The sequence below is a fragment of the Cibotium barometz genome, chromosome 48, assembly GCF_041138505.1.
Source record: "Cibotium barometz isolate CiBa-2024 chromosome 48, ASM4113850v1, whole genome shotgun sequence".
NCBI lineage: Eukaryota > Viridiplantae > Streptophyta > Polypodiopsida > Cyatheales > Cibotiaceae > Cibotium > Cibotium barometz.
The window spans coordinates 37142706-37160527 of record NC_141093.1 but is presented as its reverse complement, the minus strand read 5'-3'; the positions used below and the strand labels follow the sequence as shown (position 1 = coordinate 37160527).

Genomic DNA, 17822 nt, shown 5'->3' with positions numbered 1-17822 from the left:
CAGCTGCCTGCGTCAGAAAAACTGCAGCAGCCACCTGTACAAGACGCCGCCTGTACCAGCCTGTACCTGTCCGTATTAGTCGCCCTACAGTCGCCTGCGTCAGAAAAACTACAACAGCCACCTGTATGAGACGCCGCCTGTACTAGCCTCTACCTGCAGCACCTGTACCAGCCTGTACTTGTCCGTACTAGTCACCCTGCAGCGAGCCGACTCTCTTTGGAGCATCAAACATCAAATCTGTACAAAGGTATATACAGTGAACAGCTAGCAAAAATCAATGCTGCATAACAACAACTGAATCAGGGAGAGAGCCCTCGCCCTGAATCAAGAGAGACTCATGCATATTTGTATCAACACACATATCCAAAGCATTTACATCGGCATCCATACTCGAGGAAGCACCTCGAACTACATCCGACCATATTCTAGAAAGCATAGTCGAAGAAGTAGAAGACTGTGCAATAGTAGCAGATGCAGTCCAATTACGTGAAGGAATAGGAGCACTACGAACCATAGTAGCTTTTTTCGGGGTTTTCCATTCAGCCGAAGATACTTTATCTTTTCCTTTATCCTTGGATTGATTAGGCACGGCCAAAGAAGAAACAACTTGTGGAATAACTTTAGCTTTTCCTTTCTCTTTCTCCTTTTGAGTATTTCGAGTGGCTTGATTTGTTGGTATCTCCTTAACTTGAGTAGGCTGCACATTCGCTGAAATGGGAGGTACAGCAGATAACGGCGGAGGATGCAGCAGAGAAGGACATTCAGAAGCCATATGCCCAAACTTATGACAAGTGAAACAAGCACCTGCAAAGACTCCCCAATTTAATTTGAAATAACGTGCACCCATGCCACACACATTTTCTACTTCAACAGCAATTGCAGGTGGTTGCTCATGGTCCGTATCCCACAAGATGCAAAATCTGTTCTTGTTTCCAATAGGACGAGGTGCACAAACCACTTTGCCCAAAGTGGCTGCTATGCCTGGCAAATGTTCCCTCAAATATTCCGGAAAATCCACGACCTCGACCCAAACAGGACAACGATGCCTAATCAAGGACTGATAGTCCTTGGTCGGGGACCAAGGTAACACATGTACCAACTGTATACCAAACATAAGGGGAGAAGTTTCAAGCATCTGCTGCTTATATTGACCATCAGACAGTAAAACATCATAAAAACCCCTTGCTGCAAAGTGAACTCCATCTACAAAGGGTCCACCTAGAATGGACTGAATCCATTGAGCTACTTCTTGCGCAGAAGGCATTTTGCCCGGAAAGAAGAGGATAATCCCTTTCTCTGAGTATCTACGCAGAGGAGACACAATCGTCGGCAATTTAATCTTATAACTGAAAGAAGGAGGCGGGTCCTTCCATTTGACACGACTGTCTACAAAGTCCTCACATAAAGCCTCATATACAAACTGTGCATCCGACGAATCTTGCTTAATCATGGTGACAGATTCAATTGCAGTATGTTGCCTCTTGTTACTGTCTGCAGCATTATCCCGGCGAGCATAGGTGACAACAGTCTCAGACATAATTACAAGGGTAAAGTCTGTACAACACTGCCAAACAACTTTATTTTTTTTATTTTTTTATGAAAGCTGTATGCTGTATACAGTAGCCTAAAAAATTTCTGCTGATGCGAATCAAAAAGAAGCTCTATTTGCTGGAATGCTGAAACTGACTTCTGCTGATGCGAATCAAAAAAAAGCTTTGTACACTGGAATTCTGAAACTGATTTCGAACTGTAGAAAATCTGCAGATGCGAACTGAATCCTGAAAAGGAAAGCGAAGCTGTACGGGGAGAGAGGATGGCGTGCGAAGAACTGACAAGAAGAAGCGCATAAACACACACACTACACACACACACACAGCCGCACACACACACACTCGTACAGGCGCACACAGGACGCGGAAGAGAGGAAAAGGGGCTGATAGACGATAAGGGCTGGAGGGGCGACACAATCCAGGAAGCAGGCCCGATAAAGTTCACACACACACACACACACACACACACACACACTGTGCCTCCACCATCATACATGTGTCGCTTCATTCTCAACAGGAGGATGGGCCGTACTGCTAGTTGATTTTCCTTGAGGTGTACTAGTTTTACTAGTACTTATCTTGTAATTCCGAAGTGTGCAAGTTCAGGTTCTGCAAATAGATATCCCTTTTGGCGATCGAATGAGCGTGGATGAACCATGTGATGTGGTTGGTCTAACGAGTATACCAGATGTCGTACAGTTGAGGAGGATGAACCTAGTGATGTGATTGGTCTAATGAGTATACTAGGTGTCGTCCAAGTGTATTGCATGGTAATCTTGGAGGTATATTTTTTGAACATCCTCTGATAGAGTTTATAGCTTTACGTTGGGGTTTCAGTGGAGCTCTCGGTTGCATGGAGGTTCTTGTGACTCGGACGAGTCTTAGCCACGGCGAGTATACGTCTTGACTACTATCAAGGCTGATTCATGGACGTGATTCGATCCCCTGATGAGATTTCTCTATGTACACATGAGATAGCTTTACAATTATTAGCATGTGGAGGATGGGCTGTAGTGCCAGTTGATTTCCTTGAGGTGCACTGGTTTTACTGGTGCTTATCAGCTAATTCCGAAGTGTGCAAGGATTAATGCAGTAGGCTGTGTTTACTTGGACTAAGGTTTATTAGTGTTATTCCATAAGTCATAGCTATTTATGAGTCAACATCTATTTGTGGGTTGACTGAAGGCTATGTAAGTGGGGTGAGCCTATTGTGTGGACTACTGTATTGTTTTGTATCCTACTGATGTGCCTAGGCGTGGGACATGATCCACGGATGCCTTAGCCCAAGGGGCTTGGGGTGGTCTTCTGCGGATGCAGACCTACGGTTGGGAGGTGAGCTAACCTGCACCCCTTCTATTTGGTACTATTCTTGTTGCTTGTGTTTACGGAGATCTTGGAGGAATCTTACAGTACCTATCCATGCGGACCTATGTAAGTGGGGTGAGCCTATTGTGTGGACTACTGTATTGTTTTGTATCCTACCAATGTGCCTAGGCTTGGGACATGGCCCACGGATGCCTTAACCCAAGGGGCTCGGGGTGGTCTGCTGCGGATGCGGACCTACGGTTGGGAGGTGAGCTAGCCTGCACCCCTTCTATTTGGTACTATTCTTGTTACTTGTGTTTAGGGAGATCTTGGGGGAATCTTACAGTACCTATCCATGTATGCTTCTGGCTCATGATTATTTCTTGACTTCTCACTCTTCTGTCGCTAACCTTTACTGCATGAAGGCAAATAACATTGAAGACTGTGGGTTGGTCATCCAACCCATTCGTGGTCTTCCAAGTGTTTTTGGTGTTGAACAGTCCTGGCAAGGGTGGTTCAGTGCCAGGGTCCAGGGCCCAGGCACAGCAAATTGTTCGTCAGGAAATTCAGGAGCAGCTATCACAAGACCAGCATCAAGTTTACATGCTCCATCTGCTGGGGCCAAGTGTTTGTTGGTAATTTAGATCTACAGTGGACAATTTACGTGTCATGGCAAGTTAAGCAGGGGAGCCAGATTCTAGAGTATCTGCATTGGACTTAAAGGTTTTAATGATTGTATGCGCAATGGGTTTGCATCTTTGCTTTGCAGTTAGTATGATTTTGTTTTTCAACCTGATCTAGGTTTATCTTGTTTTATAGGTAAATTCATGTCTAATCCGCTTACAAAAGGGCTTCATTATTAATGGGCGAGAAGCTGTAGCAATTGCTACATTACTGCAGTTCACTGGTACCATACAACATGACATAAAGATGGGTGTGGAGCAAAACATAGACTCAAACAATGTTCTCAAGTTTTTCTTGACACGGTAAAATTCGCTAAAAAAAGTTCACTCTTTTGGAAGAGTAAGCTTTGCATAGATGTTGATTAAACATATAGTAAGGACATTCACATGTATGGTAATTTGGTTGCGGTTACACTTTTGAGCCTTTTCAGATATGCACCATTGGTGCTCAGACCGAGGTTACGAAGGCAATCTGGAAGATAGTGGATGAGGATGGAAATGTTAAGGATAGTGCAGTATGTATTGATAGGTGTTTTCTATGTTATGTTGCATACATATATGTACTGTAAAATGGTTCTACACATACACCATACTGGCAAGGACCTGAAATAATTAGATTCATCTCATGGGCCCCGGCTGACATCTTTGGTAATGCTGAAGTTATACTTTTTCTTATGTGAGTACTTTAAAAAGGCATTTTTTTGTGGCTTTATGGCAGAGCTCGGATTTACAGCGAGCCAGGCTTCAACATCGCATGCTTGAAACCAAGGTAAGAATTCACATGATCTAGTATTGAAGGTTTGGAGGCAGAGGTTTCGTAGTCATGGGGTGTCGAAGTGTGTGGTATTTTTTTTGCAACTTGTGTCTTCTTGCCATTATGTCTTGTTTTGTTCTTGGGTTTTCCAAATGCACTGTAGGCCTAGGCACCATAAGCATTTTGCTGGATACAATGCATGATTTTGAGAAATGGGAAAGGCATTAGGCTGAAGGTTGACTACGATTTTGAGTTTCCAGGTTCAAGAGTTTTTGAGGAGCATGCTAAGGGAACAGGAAGGTAATGCAAGTACACAGGTAATCTGTTCTTGATATCCTTTTCTCTCTCAATCAGTGCAGTCTTATAGAGTTGTGCATTTCAATGCTAGTAGGGTGACCTTTCTTATCTATATGTGCAGCAAGTAGATGGAAGATTTTGCATTGCAGTGTCTAGTGAGAATCAGAAAATGTTTCCAGGTTTACTTCTACAAAGGTTTGCCGTTTTCTCTAAAATATGTTGGCCTGTCAAGGGAAGCATGGACCCTCCAATGCACGCTTTTATGTATTGTATCATTAGATGAATGGAGGGACTTAAAAAGATCCATCATGATTCCAAGAAGTCAAGGAGTTATCTTAATTTAAGGAGTTTATAAATGGATGCCAGATTATATTTAGTTAAAAGGATATGCTCTCCCATGGGTTAATGATGGTAGAACACTGAATAAGACACCGCTATGTTAGAGGTAGAAATCAATCCTTTGCTCTGTTCTTTGCCTGTGTATCGCAGAGGGGGCAGAGTGATGTAGGTATGAGTTCAGGTTTTCCCTTGTAATTTATGCACTCTGATATCATGAAGAAAAAGAAGGGGTATCCAGAGGATCTGAAAAGATCGAGCTGGAGCTTCCGCTACCCTAGGGCAGCTGCAGCAACCCCCCCCCCCCCCCCCCCCCCCCCCCCGCGAAGAAGAAGAAGGAAAAAACCAGGTTCAGCCCCCAGTGTGCTCTCCTTCTATGCACAAGCCCCTCCGTGCCTTCACTCTGGTCTCCACCTTCCACATTTGAGCCTTGTGCTCTTCGTCATCTACAGATACCTTCACCTTGAGGATGTTCACCTTGGCGATGCCAGGGACCGGGCCAGTGGGGAGCGATTAAGCATAGCGATGCATATTGGCACTCTTATAGAGCATCTGAGGCTTCGTACAGATTGTAATTACTCCCTCTCCAAGCAAGCACCCAAAATCTCATGAGTCGAGGAGAGGCCTGTCAGAGCCCACAGCCTCTACCCTAGAGGCCCTGATGCTTGCCATCTACCAGAGTTTGACCCTTTTTGTCACATCCTCATGTACTTCAAATCAGATCACTGTGCTCAGGATCCGAATCTGGCCTGCCTCAACTGCTTCTACCTTGATGAATGGGCTCATGATAGGGGTGGCACAATGGGTATATTGGTCAATGGTAGGTATCTCCTCGGCAGCAGGATCACCAGCAGATCATCAAGATTCGTGGACCCCAAGATTTTCTCATGCATTGAGGAGATTTGGAGACAACCTTCTGCCCAAGCGCAGCTGCCACGGTCCTAGATGATGTGCTTCAGGAGCTCAACAACTTTCTCTAGTCGGTGAGACTGAGGATAGACTCATAGCTGAGAGGCACACATCCACATCCAGATGGGTCACTCTTGAGTGTGCCTCTCAGCTATGTCGGGACAGATGCCCTAGACCTCGGGGTATCCATAGCAGATCCAGATGGCATGGGAGGATTAGAGAGATCATCGCAAATCACCAGCAGATACCCTCCAGGCAGTTCACCGCGGAGGAGCTTGTCTTCATGCTTCAGCGACCTCTGAGGGATTTCATCCACTGAGGGCCTGTCTATACCCTCACACATTCATGAGCCTCATGCGCCCAGAGATGTCTCTGTGTGGACACATTCGTCCCCTCTTAATAGCTTCCCAGGTTTCCCATGTTACTCTTGATCTCTAGATCTATAGATCTTTAGATCTTTTCTCACTTTTTTCTGTTACACACCACTGACATTTGTACTTCATCTGACCAGATTATTTGTAACTTTTGGTCTCATAGGTCATTTTGGCCTTTTGAAGACATTAATACAGATTTCATTTCATTTCTAGTCGGTGAGACTGAGGATAGACTCATAGCGTCCCACGAGCAGAGGAGGGGCCTATTCTGTAATCTCACCTCTTCACAGTGTCTCGAGGAGCAGACTAAGACAATGTTGTGAGGAAAGGGCTTGGCCTTCAAAGTCTCAAGAAAGCTTCCCGCCGCTTCCGCATGCGGTTAGAAGCTCCCTGTAACTTCCCCCTTTGACCATGGATGGTGTGACTGATATCAAGCCATATGCTTCTGATGGTCTCAGCCAGCAGAGTGTGGGTATCCTCGATAGCCTCACTGCATCTAGCACGCCAAATGTGCCAGGCTGCTATGCTAGTGTAAATCTACCATCTTTGGCATGAGCTTGGCCGCCAGTCACCTGCAGGTGGGGCTGTGTGACTGGTACTTCTGCAATACGATGGTGAGAGACCTGAAGGCCTAGTCCTCCCCCATCCTCCTCATAAGCCCTGACCACTCCAGTCTCTGTGGCCCAAGCGACAGTGTCCCATGTAATGATCTGGGTCGGGCCCTGTCCATAGCGAAGATGTGGAGAATCCGTTGCCAAATTTGCTGAGCCTTCGGGCAATCCCAAAGGCAATGTCTCTGAGACTCTTGGGGATGGCTGCACCTCGGGCAAACTGCTAGTTGACTTCCAATTGCCAGCCAAGTACCGACCGCCAAACTCCTATGTGCCATCCACCAAAGAAAGAGGGTGATCTTTCTAGGCCGAAAGCTGTCCCACAATCTCTTCTAGAAATCTGAAAGGAAACACTGTGAGAGGCCCTGCCAAATGTGCTGTTGCTTACGGTGTGCCATCTATCTCAGGCATTTGGATCCCGTGGCCTAGGCACGCAGTATATGCAAAGAAGGGGGCATCCAGAGTCTCCTCCCGATCTGCTGGATCATGCCAAAGTCCACTCTCTCGGGTCCCACTGAAGGCGCGTGAGAGATCGGCACTCCCATATCCATAGTCGCCATAATCTCTCCCTGGCTACCTTGGCCGGTGCTGGATGAATGTGCCATTCCCGTGCCCGAAAACCAATCACCCTCACCCTCTGCAAGGTGCAGTCACTGAAATCCTCCAAGGGAAGCTCAGATCTCTCTAGTCTGCCATGGGATCCAATAGAAAAAGTGAGCAGACCACTGTCCTCATCTACTCCGTGAACCGCCATGAGGATATCATGTCTGGTAACCATACCTAGCCACACTGGGGGGGTTGGGTCTGGGGGAGTCAGCCACTCTTGAGGGATAGCTGAGTCGATGTTGATGCTAAGCCTATCTCTACCCCGGATCCTTGTCAGGCGTCTCTCCTGCATCTCCGGTGGAAGTGTCTGTTGGTGATCCAATCTCCAAGAGACGTGGCTGGTCACATGCTCAAGGCGCCCCAAGATACATGTGGTCGGGCCCCTAACGTGTGGCCACTAGGCAAACGGATCAGGGGGTTCCAGACCAAAGGCTGCCGAAGCTGCTCCTCTAAGGCAATTGCAGCTATCTGTCTGAGGGCTAGCCTAAGATGGTCCCAAGCACGAAGCAAACTGGCTGCAGATCTGTCCTCAAAATCCGGGCTAAAACCACGTGCTCGCATCTCTGTGAAGATCCATCTAGTACTCTACGGCCAAGGGTCCCCAAGACTCGGAGTTCGGGCTGAAATCTGGGCCAATAGGAAATCCTTCTAGGGCTCACCACCAGGAAGGAGGCAATTAGCTTGCCCAACAGGGCGCGGCTCTGGATAGCAGGTTTGATGAGGCCTAGTCCCCCCTCTGTGACATGGTTGAATGATCACTCTCCATGCGACCTTGGCCTTGGTTGGCCTCCCATCACTGCCGGCCCATAAGAAGTTCCGGATCAATCGCTGTACCTAGCCAATACATGTCCGAGAAAAGGCCCAACATGAAGTGATGTCAAAAAGTACTTGGTTCGCCACCACCACCCTGCGTGCTAGGGAGAGCCTTGTCGAGCTCCAGTAAAGAAGCTTCTTCTGAATACTCAGAAGAAGCGGGGCGAGCTGCTGCTCGGAAGAGATAGCAATGCCAACCTGGCAACTGAGATAACGAACTGGAGTGCCCCTCGGGATCCACTAGAAAGCCTCAACTGGTTGCCAAGTCAGGGCGGGTGCTGAGTCTACCCAAAAACCACACGACTTGTCCGAGTTGATCTGTGCTCTTGAAGCGCGGCCGGAAATCTCGATGGCCTCCGCAAATCTCTGGAGATTCCCCACATCTCCTGCAAGGAAAGCTGATGTGTCATCTGCGAACTTTGAGTCCAATAGCTCCTCCCGCGCGCAGAGGGGAAGACGCAATCCTTGAAGCCCGGTCTCCTGGGCAGAGAAAAAACTACTCATGGCCTTGGCGATGAATAGGAAGAGGTAAGGTGCCAGAGGACAGCCCTGTCTAGCCGAGTGGGAGAGGGGAAATCTGTCGCCACGGGCTCCCTGAATGAGAACCTGGCTGTGTGAGGCTGAGTAGAGTCCTTAGACTCCATGAATCCACTCCATGGGGAATCCCATCCAGCGCATTGTGCCCTCCAGAAAGCTCCAATCCACCCTATCATAAGCTTTCTCAAAGTCTAGGAGTAGCACAATGAGGTCCTGCTGCGGCATCCTGGCCAAAGCTGTCACCTCCCAGAAGGTAAAGATGTTGTCTAGAATGCTTCGATGCTGAACAAAGCCGGTCTGAGTGTCGTGGATCAAGTTTGGGAGAAAAGGCTAGAGTCTCTTGTTGATGGCCTTAGCCAAGATCTTATAGGCTGTCCCTAGAAGAGTGATGGGCCTCCACTGCCGGATCTCCAATCTGTCACCACCCTCCTTGGGAATCAAGTGAATCAAGCCCTCTAAGAGCCTCTCTGGCATGGCACTTGTGATCACAATCTCATTGAAGGCAGCTCGAAGGCCACCTTCCATGAGGTCCCAATGGCAAAGAAAGGAGGAGACTAGAAGCCCGTCCACCCCTGAGCATTTGCCCCTGGAAAGTGCTCCACAACAGTAAATGGTGTTAATAGGAATGACTGAAGAGAAGGGGGAACCACCTCCCTTGTATGCTGCGAGACCCTTTTGCGTGCGTCCACCACCTGTGGAGATACTTACTAGGGCACCTGTGAGGAGAGATCGAAAAAAGTTTGTGGCGATTGCTCCCACCTGGGGGGGGGGGATCTGAAACAATAGCTCCATCTTGGCCACACAACCTGCGAATACCGTCTCTCCTCCTGTGGGGGCCGGCTATCTCGAAGAAATCCCCTGTGACTTTGTCGCCGGCCTGAGTCCAGAAAGAGGCCCTGGCATGATACCTGTACTCCACCCTCCTCTCCTCTATGGATCTAATCTTTGTGCGAGCGGCAGCAAGCTGACTCTCGATCCATTGGCTATCGGGGGACCTCTCCTGAAGCCGTTGTAAAGAGGCAAGACTCCTCCTCAGACTCCTCTCCTTCTTCCGGAAACCCTTCAATCGGCTTTGGGCTGCCTCTTGTAAGAAATTGCTGATCTCCCCTAAGCCCTCATCCCAATGTGCACGGAGGAGAGCCTGAAAAAAAGTCCAATCCCGTTCATATCTGCTTTATCCTGCTGCATATCTCGGGTCCTGAATGAGGTTGTCCGGAATCCTCGAGCTCACATGCTTGTCGTGCCTCCAGGGATCCTCTAAAGACAGGATAATAGGGGCATGATCAGAGAATGAAGTGCCTGCCAAGATACCAATCATAGCCCCTTGGTTGCAAGCCCACTCATCAACATAAAATCTGGCTAGTCTAGAGAGGTTGGGGCCGGTGCTCCTCCTATCCGATCTTGAGAAGCAAAGGTTCCTAGGGCTATGCCCAAGATGCCAAGGGTCCTGTCCCTTAAGTGCAAGAATCATCTCCTCCCAACAAGCTGAATACTTAGCTCCTGAAATTGTGGCCCTGCTACCTCCAAGTCTGTCCTCTGCTGCCTCTATCATGTTAAAGTCACTGCCCAAGCACCAAAAGTCAGCCTCAAGGAGGGCCTGCCGGATTGAGCTCCAAAAGAGGGCTCTACCTACAGCAGCGTTCGGAGCAAAAACATTGAGGAAGCCAACGCTATCCTCTCCGATCATAATGGTAATCCACTGTGCAAGGTTGCATTTAAAACCCGTTTTTTATAATTTAGTACTTTTTGGACTTCCGAACGTTTCCAAACGTTTCAAACTTAAAAAACGTTTGTGTTTTGGTTTCTTCCCTTGTGGTCTTTTTTCTATTTATTATGTTTGGCGATCGCTTTGTATAGCCCGTTTGCACTCATGACATCATACAGATGTGACATTGTCATTTGATTTTGATTTATCATTTGTTTCTACTATCTACTTGAATTGTCAAATTCCATTCATGGTGTATTTGGGTATGTCTAGACATTGTTTATGTGTGAGTGCTAATTTTGAAATTCTTAGATAGGCTGAAATGCTAGAATGTGACATGTGTTGACACATCACTCCGTCTGCGGGTGCCTCTGAGAGGTGATGCTCCTGGAGGAATAAGATGTCTATGGGTCCCTCCCCCTCTATGGCTCTCTGAAGCTCGCCTCGTAGGATGCCTCACCCTCCCCCAATTATGGCTCTCTGAAGCTCGCCTCGTAGGACGCCTCGTCTCTGAAAGCACCGAGGCCGCCCTAAACCCTGAATGTTCCATGAAACAATCCGCATATCAATCTCTGTGTGATGTGGCACTAGCGGAACTGCCCTCCACTCCAAGAATCTTGGGCGAGGGTTTAGACGGGGAATAATAACAATCCGTGCAGGGGTGAAGGCATGCCAGGTGGGCACTAATCCTGTCCTCCATGTGACGCCACTTTGTACGAGCACGAGCGTATGCATACTTTGGACTCCATCGATCACAATGGAGGTATCTGTAAGAGGGGGGAAAAGGTACCACGACAGAAGTACGCATGAACACAAAAAGCAACACCTCCAGGCTGGAGACTACCATCTCCCCATCATGTCCTCGATGGGTTGAACCTCCAAGCTTCATCCTAGCCAGGGGCCAAAAATGGGTGTGAATGTCAGTGATGCGAAGATCCTGGAGATGGTGGGAGAGCTCGACTGCCTGACCCTGGATGCAAGTAGCCGCCAACACGGGATCCCACTCTCTATCCCTAGGGCTGCACTGAAGGGGAAAGAGAAGACCATCATGCCATTATCTGGCGTAGAGGGCCTAGAGTGATGAAAAACCACACATACCTGAACAAGGGTTACTATCTCCTCAAATATGTCGGTCCCTTCCGTCGGCAGACATCGGAAGAAACTATAGTCCACAGGCTGTCCCAGGATCCTGGGGGCCCTATGGGACTCTGGCGGGAGAGCCCTCACTGGGGAGGTGGCAATGGTCATCTTAACCGGCTCAGAAAATCGGATAATCAAGTGACGAACGGATCCCGCCGGCTTCCTCCGCGGATCCGGTCATTTATTTTCCTCAATTGTACACCACAAGTAATCAATCACGTAAAGCACATGACGCTTGCCAGAGGCATATGGCAGCACTTGGCTTCTCTTTATAACAGGGTATCACCCATGAAGAGGATCTCCTTGGAAGTGCAGATGCGGGTTATGAACCCTGCAAAGTCCTTGACAATGCGGGAGCACATTAACAAGCTGCAGGCTCTTCAGCAGGAAGTCCTCCAGGCTGGGAAGGAGATATCATCTGAAGACATGGCCATTACTTTGTTGTCCCACTTGCCTGCTCAGTATTCCGCTTTTTACTCCTCTTTGATTATGAGTGGCAGGCTCAGCACCATTACCTGGGAGGAGCTTGTGCCCATGGTCTTGGCCCAGGAGGAATGTTTCACGAACCCTCCTCACAACGGAGGTTCGGAGGCCTTAACTGGCCAACGGTCAAAAGGCCGTAATACCAACAAGGGCAAAGGGAAGGCTTCACCGGAGAAGTCTTTTGAGAAGAAGCCCGACACAGAACAAGAGAAGCTGAAGGCCGAACGATCCTGCAATGATTGTGGCGAGAAAGGCCACTATTGGAGGAAGTGTCCTAAGCGGACTGGGAAGAGTGCTGATTCTTCAGCCTCAGCTGCAAAGACTCCTGCATTTGTGCACTTAGAGATGATGGACTCCGATGCTTCATCGTCTTAGAGCGAGGAGGCAATCGGCTTCACCGCAAAGGATACCCGGGAATGGATTCTTGACAGTGGTGCTTCCAGGCACATGACTCCGTCCCGTGACTTCTTTTTGGATCTGAAACGGCAGTGAGGTCGCATTTTTATTGGCGACAACTCCACTATTACGATACACAGTGAGGGCCGGATGGAGATTATTCCCGACGGCAAGGGGGGCAAGCATGCTTCCCGTGTTCTTTATGTCCCTGCTCTGGGTTTTCATCTTTTGTCAGTGCATGAAGTATGCAAGACTGGCTTTCGGGTGGAATTTGAGGAGCATTCAGTTGCTCTACGGGACCGTGAGACTGGCCAAGTTGTTTGGGAAGGCGGTGTGGAGAATGGTATCTACAAGCTCTCTGCACTCTCCTCGTTGACAGGTTCTCAGGTCGGAGATGTGTGGCACTTTCGTTTTGGCCACTTAAATGTGGATGCACTGCGGCGAGCTTTCTGAGACCAGATGGTGGTTGGCTTGCCAGATGTTGGCAGTAGGCAAGGACGTTGCAGTTCTTGCATACGTGGTAAGCAGCACAGGGAATCCTTTCTGAAGGAGGCTTCTAGGCGGGCTTCGAAACCGTTGGAGTTGATTCACACTTACTTGTGTGGACCTCAGCAGACACCATCATTGGGAGGATCTCTCTATTTTATGCTGCTTGTTGATGACTATACCAGATTCACGTGGGTCTACTTTCTTTCACAGAAGGACCAAGCTTTTGCACGGTCCAAGGATTGGCACGTGATGGTGGAAAAAGAGTCTGGATTGCAGGTAAAGACTCTCAGGGCTGACAAAGGGGGTGAATTCTCCTCGACTGTATTTCTCAGATTTTGTGCAGACCATGGCATCAAGAGGGAACTGGCCAATACCGGATCGCCTTCAGAGAATGGAGTTGTAGAATGCAAAAACAGGACTGTGGTAGAGATGGCGAGGACCATGTTGGAGCATCGTGATCTTCCTCGTCCACTGTGGGAGAGGCTATGGCAACGGCTGTCCATACCCTCAACCGATCTCCGACGACTTCAGTACCTAACATGACTCTGTTGAGGCATACTTTGGCAGGAAACCTGATGTCTCGCACTTCCGTGTTTTTGGGAGTGATGTGTATGTTCATATTCCGAAGAAGCAGAGGGGGAAGCTTGACTCCAAGTCCCGCAAGCTTATATTTGTGGGGTATAATTCTCTTTCCAAGGGACACAGATTGTATGATCCAGACAGGAATGAGATTGTTGTCAGCCGGGATGTGGTCTTTGATAGGAGCCGCCACTTCTTGGAGATCCAGAAGAGTCTGATGATGATTCCCAGACCATTGCTCCAGTTGATCACCCTCAGTCAACATAGGAGGTTGAGCCCGTAGCTGGAGTAGAGCCCCCGCAACAGCAGGAGGCTCCACGATCTGTTCGAGTACCTAGGTGGTTGTTGGATACCCTTGGGGAGTCAGGTGTCACGGAGTTACCCTCCGAGTGGACCACGGAGGACGGCCCTCGAAGATCACACAGAGTCCGAGACAAGCAATACAGCGGAGCTTCTTCAGGTAAACTATGCTCTGATGTCTCGTATTATGCGGGACAAGGAGCCCACTTCCGTCAAGGAAGCCCTCTCATAGGATACTTGGAGGAAAGCCATGTAGGTGGAACTTGATGCCATCGAGAAGAACAACACATGGGAGTTGGTACCGAGGCCGTCGAAACGGTCAGTCATTGGTGTCAAATGGGTCTTTAAGACCAAATATGCGTCGGATGGGTCGGTGGACAAACACAAAGCCAAACTTGTGGCTAAAGATTATGCTCAACAGCCAGGCATCGACTACAAGGATACCTTTGCACCGACAGCACGGATGTCCACGATTCAGACCGTTCTTGCCCTTGCTTCTTCTCAGAGGTGGCCCGTGTATCAAATGGATGTAAATTCTGCGTTCGTGCAGGAGGAGGTGTATGTTGAGTAGCCTCCAGGCTTTGTTATTCCAGGATCAGAAGGGATGGTTTACAGGTGACGTAAGGCCTTGTATGGTCTTAAGCAGGCTCCCAGGGCTTGGAATCAGAAGATTGATTCCTTCTTTGTTCGGACTGGATTTCAGAGATCGGTTGCAGATCCTAACCTGTATCTCTTTCGGGAACGCGGCATGGTTACGATTATCATCCTTTATGTGGATGATCTCATTCTCACCGGCGGTCATGTGGAGCACATTGGTGTGACGAAGGCTGCCTTGTCAAAGGAGTTTGAGATGACCGACTTAGGCTTACTCCTTTTCTTTTTGGGATTGGAGATCTGGCAGACCCAGAGGGGGTTTTTTGTCTCTTAGTAGCGGTATGTTCATGAGTTGCTTGAAGCCTTTGGGATGGAGAACTGCAAGCCTATTACTTCGCCGATGGACCCAAACACAAAGTTAACCGTTAAAGATCCTTGTGAGCCAGTTGATGCCTCGTAGTATCGGAAGTTGGTTGGTTCATTGATCTGGTTGCTGAACACCAGATTGGACTTGAGCTTCTCCGTGGGGCTGTTGAGCTCTTTTATGCAGACGCCATTGAAGTCTCATTGGGACGCAGGATTGCGGATCTTGCAGTATTTGCAGAGTACGAAGGATCTAGGACTCTTTTACACAGGAGGGGATGGAGTCAGACTCCAAGGTTGGAGTGACTCAGATTGGGGAGGAGATCCAGACATGAGGAGATCTACTTGAGGTTACAGTTTTACCCTCAGCTCAGGAGCAGTTTCTTGGAGCAGTAAGAGGCAGCCAACTATTGCCCTATGTTCGATAGAGGTAGAGTACCGGGCTGCTTGTGGTGCTGCTTGCGAGGTTGTGTGGTTGCGGAGGCTGCTAGGCGAGATTGGGTTTCCACAGAAGGAGCCCACAGTCATCCAGTGCGATAACCAGACTTGTATAGCTATTGCTCGGAACCCGGTCTTCCATGCCCGGACCAAGCACATAGAGATACAGTATCACTTTGTACGTTAGAAGATCTTGGCTGGTGACATCTTGCTACTTTATTGTTCGACGGAGGACAATGCGGCGGACCTCTTCATGAAGTCTCAACCTCAGGCTACGCTCAAGCGGCACTCCAGCTCCCTTGGGTTGATTTCACAGCCAGGAGCTGAGAGGGGGTGTTAGAAGTCATCTTCTGTCTTTATCAGACACCAGGGCCTCTGTTGTGGGTGTGCCCGCCCTGTATAGGTGTTTTATCATTTTTCCTCACTCCCCGTATTTTTTCCCCATTTTTCCCTATTTTCCTGGGTGTGGGAGGCAGTGTAGGACCTGTCGGCTGTACCAGATGCTAGCCGACTGGTCACAGGTAGTCCCAGTTGCTCTCTGCTCCTGGCCGACATCACACCATTGATGGCCGACCTGATATGCTGGCCGACTGCTGTTTTTTCTGGTCGTGGGCATTTCAGGTCCTGTTGGCTGTCCATCTACTGGCTGACTGCACTCATGGGGCCATATGAAATGGCCCACCTATTGTATTCAGTTTTCCTCGGGATCTTGTGTATAGAGAAGAGCTACACGCCTATCTCTCTCCTTCTCTTGTGCTGTCTATTTTCTGCACTCTACTTGCTCTTGTGGTCTCAGATTTGGTTATCATTTCCGCTGTGTATTTTGATTTGGGGGGGGGGGAGACGGGGGGGCAAGCTACTCAAGAGCGAGCACACGATTTTTTATTTATTTTTTGCTTCTGTCTCAACCCCCGCCATTTCCCAATATCACTTGCCGTTTCCCTTGCAAAGGGGATATTAGTTGCTCTTTTGTTCTTTCTTCTCACTGATCTCCTTTTCCCTAGTTTCCAATCATATACTCTCCTATTTTCTTGCATCTCCATGTATTTCTGCTTCCCTCTTCTTCTTTATACACTAAGGCAGTCGTATCGCCAGTCTTGGAGCTGGTTTCTGGATTCCCCCTTTTGAGAGGGTGAGATTGAGCGAGCAGGGCCTTCCCCATGGAAGCGCTCGGGGGTTGCTGCTGGTTTTTCTTTTTCTTCAACCTTGGGATCTCATGAAGATGGGCATAAGGGCCGCCTTCAATGAGGTCATGGTGGCAGGATCCCTCCCAAGTGTCTGGATAGCGTCGAGAACCGTGCTAGATGATATCTGTCTATAAAGAAACCTTCTTGTGATAGAGGTTGACATGTGGATATAGACGGCATACGCCAGCTTTGAGAAAGGCATGGTGGTGATCATGGCCGGGCCTTATTGACCGATACTAGGGTAAAGGCACAATTGCTGACAGTTGGTGTGGAAAGAATAGGGTAGGTGTCTACCAGAGATCACAATAGGTTGATGAAGAGGACGGCCAACTGTTGAAGATGCTAGAAGCAAGAGTCATGCGTGACAAGCTTCGAGGTGGGACATGCGTGTTAAAGTCGGTGACGACATCTATAGGTGGCAAGTGGTAGCACCACCGGTGGATTGCAGGCGGACAAAGGCACAACTGCTGACAGTTGGTGTGGAAAGAATATGGTAGGTGTCTACCAGAGATCGCAATAGGTTGATGAAGAGGACGGCCAACTGTTGAAGATGCTAGAAGCAAGTCATGCGTGACAAGCTTCGAGAAGGGACATGCGTGTTAAAGTCGGTGACGACATCTATAGGTGGCAAGTGGTAGCACCACCGGTGGATTGCAGGCGGACAATCCATCCCCTTATGAGGATGATCCTAAAACGTGCAAGACACAACCTACGATTTGATGCAAAGTAACCATTTTGATGTTGCGGTGTGTGTGTGACTTGATCAATTCACAACCTGCAGGTATATCTCTGGATGGGGGGGCCATGGCGGGCGTGAGCCTGGTCCATGGTACGGCCCATCACCTAGATGTTCCCGTGCGCATTATCCACGGCACGCAGGTAGGTTTTATGTGAGATAGGAGCATCTAATCTTCACCTTTTGGAAGGCGACAGTTGTGACTGAGCTCAGCCATGATATAAAAAAAATTTCCGAGGAAAGGGGTCCTTCTATTAGTTACCAAGCAAAGCAGCCATAATGGCTAAGTACAAACTTGGCTCCACATAGGGAAGCGAGAGTCATGAAATAGAAAAAAGGGGGAGGATGCTCCTGTCCTCCGATTGAGGAGAAGGCTATCTCATACAATGGGGGGAGGGGGATACAACCACACAGGTGGTCTATAGTGCCAAGTGGGCTCACCACCATTGTCAGTGAGAAAGGATCGCGACGCGAAATCCTCAAGAAGGCCTCATGCCATCGCGGTGCTTCCGCATGCGGTCAGAGCCACCCTAAAGCTTTCCCCATTGTCCAGGGAGGGTATGAATGATATCAAGCTAGATGCTCCGGATGTACTCCACTGACGGGGTGAGGGTCTCCTCCATGGTCTCCGTGCATC

General features: G+C 48.7%; 1 protein-coding gene across 2 annotated transcripts in view; it reads left to right on the top strand.

Annotated features, from left to right (window-relative positions):
- The first annotated feature begins 3674 nt into the window (after positions 1 to 3674).
- LOC147611143 (DNA mismatch repair protein MutS, type 2) overlaps positions 3675 to 17822 on the top strand; it is a 63184-nt gene continuing 49036 nt past the window's right edge. For both annotated transcript variants that reach the window (XR_015263969.1, XM_086785806.1), the window contains exons 1-5: positions 3675 to 3841; positions 3970 to 4053; positions 4257 to 4307; positions 4553 to 4609; positions 4711 to 4784. Coding sequence is in view for 1 of the 2 variants with exons in the window: in XM_086785806.1 (XP_086641932.1) it covers positions 4293 to 4307; positions 4553 to 4609; positions 4711 to 4784 (146 nt within the window). In the remaining variant the exon portion in view is untranslated. The remainder of the gene's footprint in view (positions 3842 to 3969; positions 4054 to 4256; positions 4308 to 4552; positions 4610 to 4710; positions 4785 to 17822) is intronic.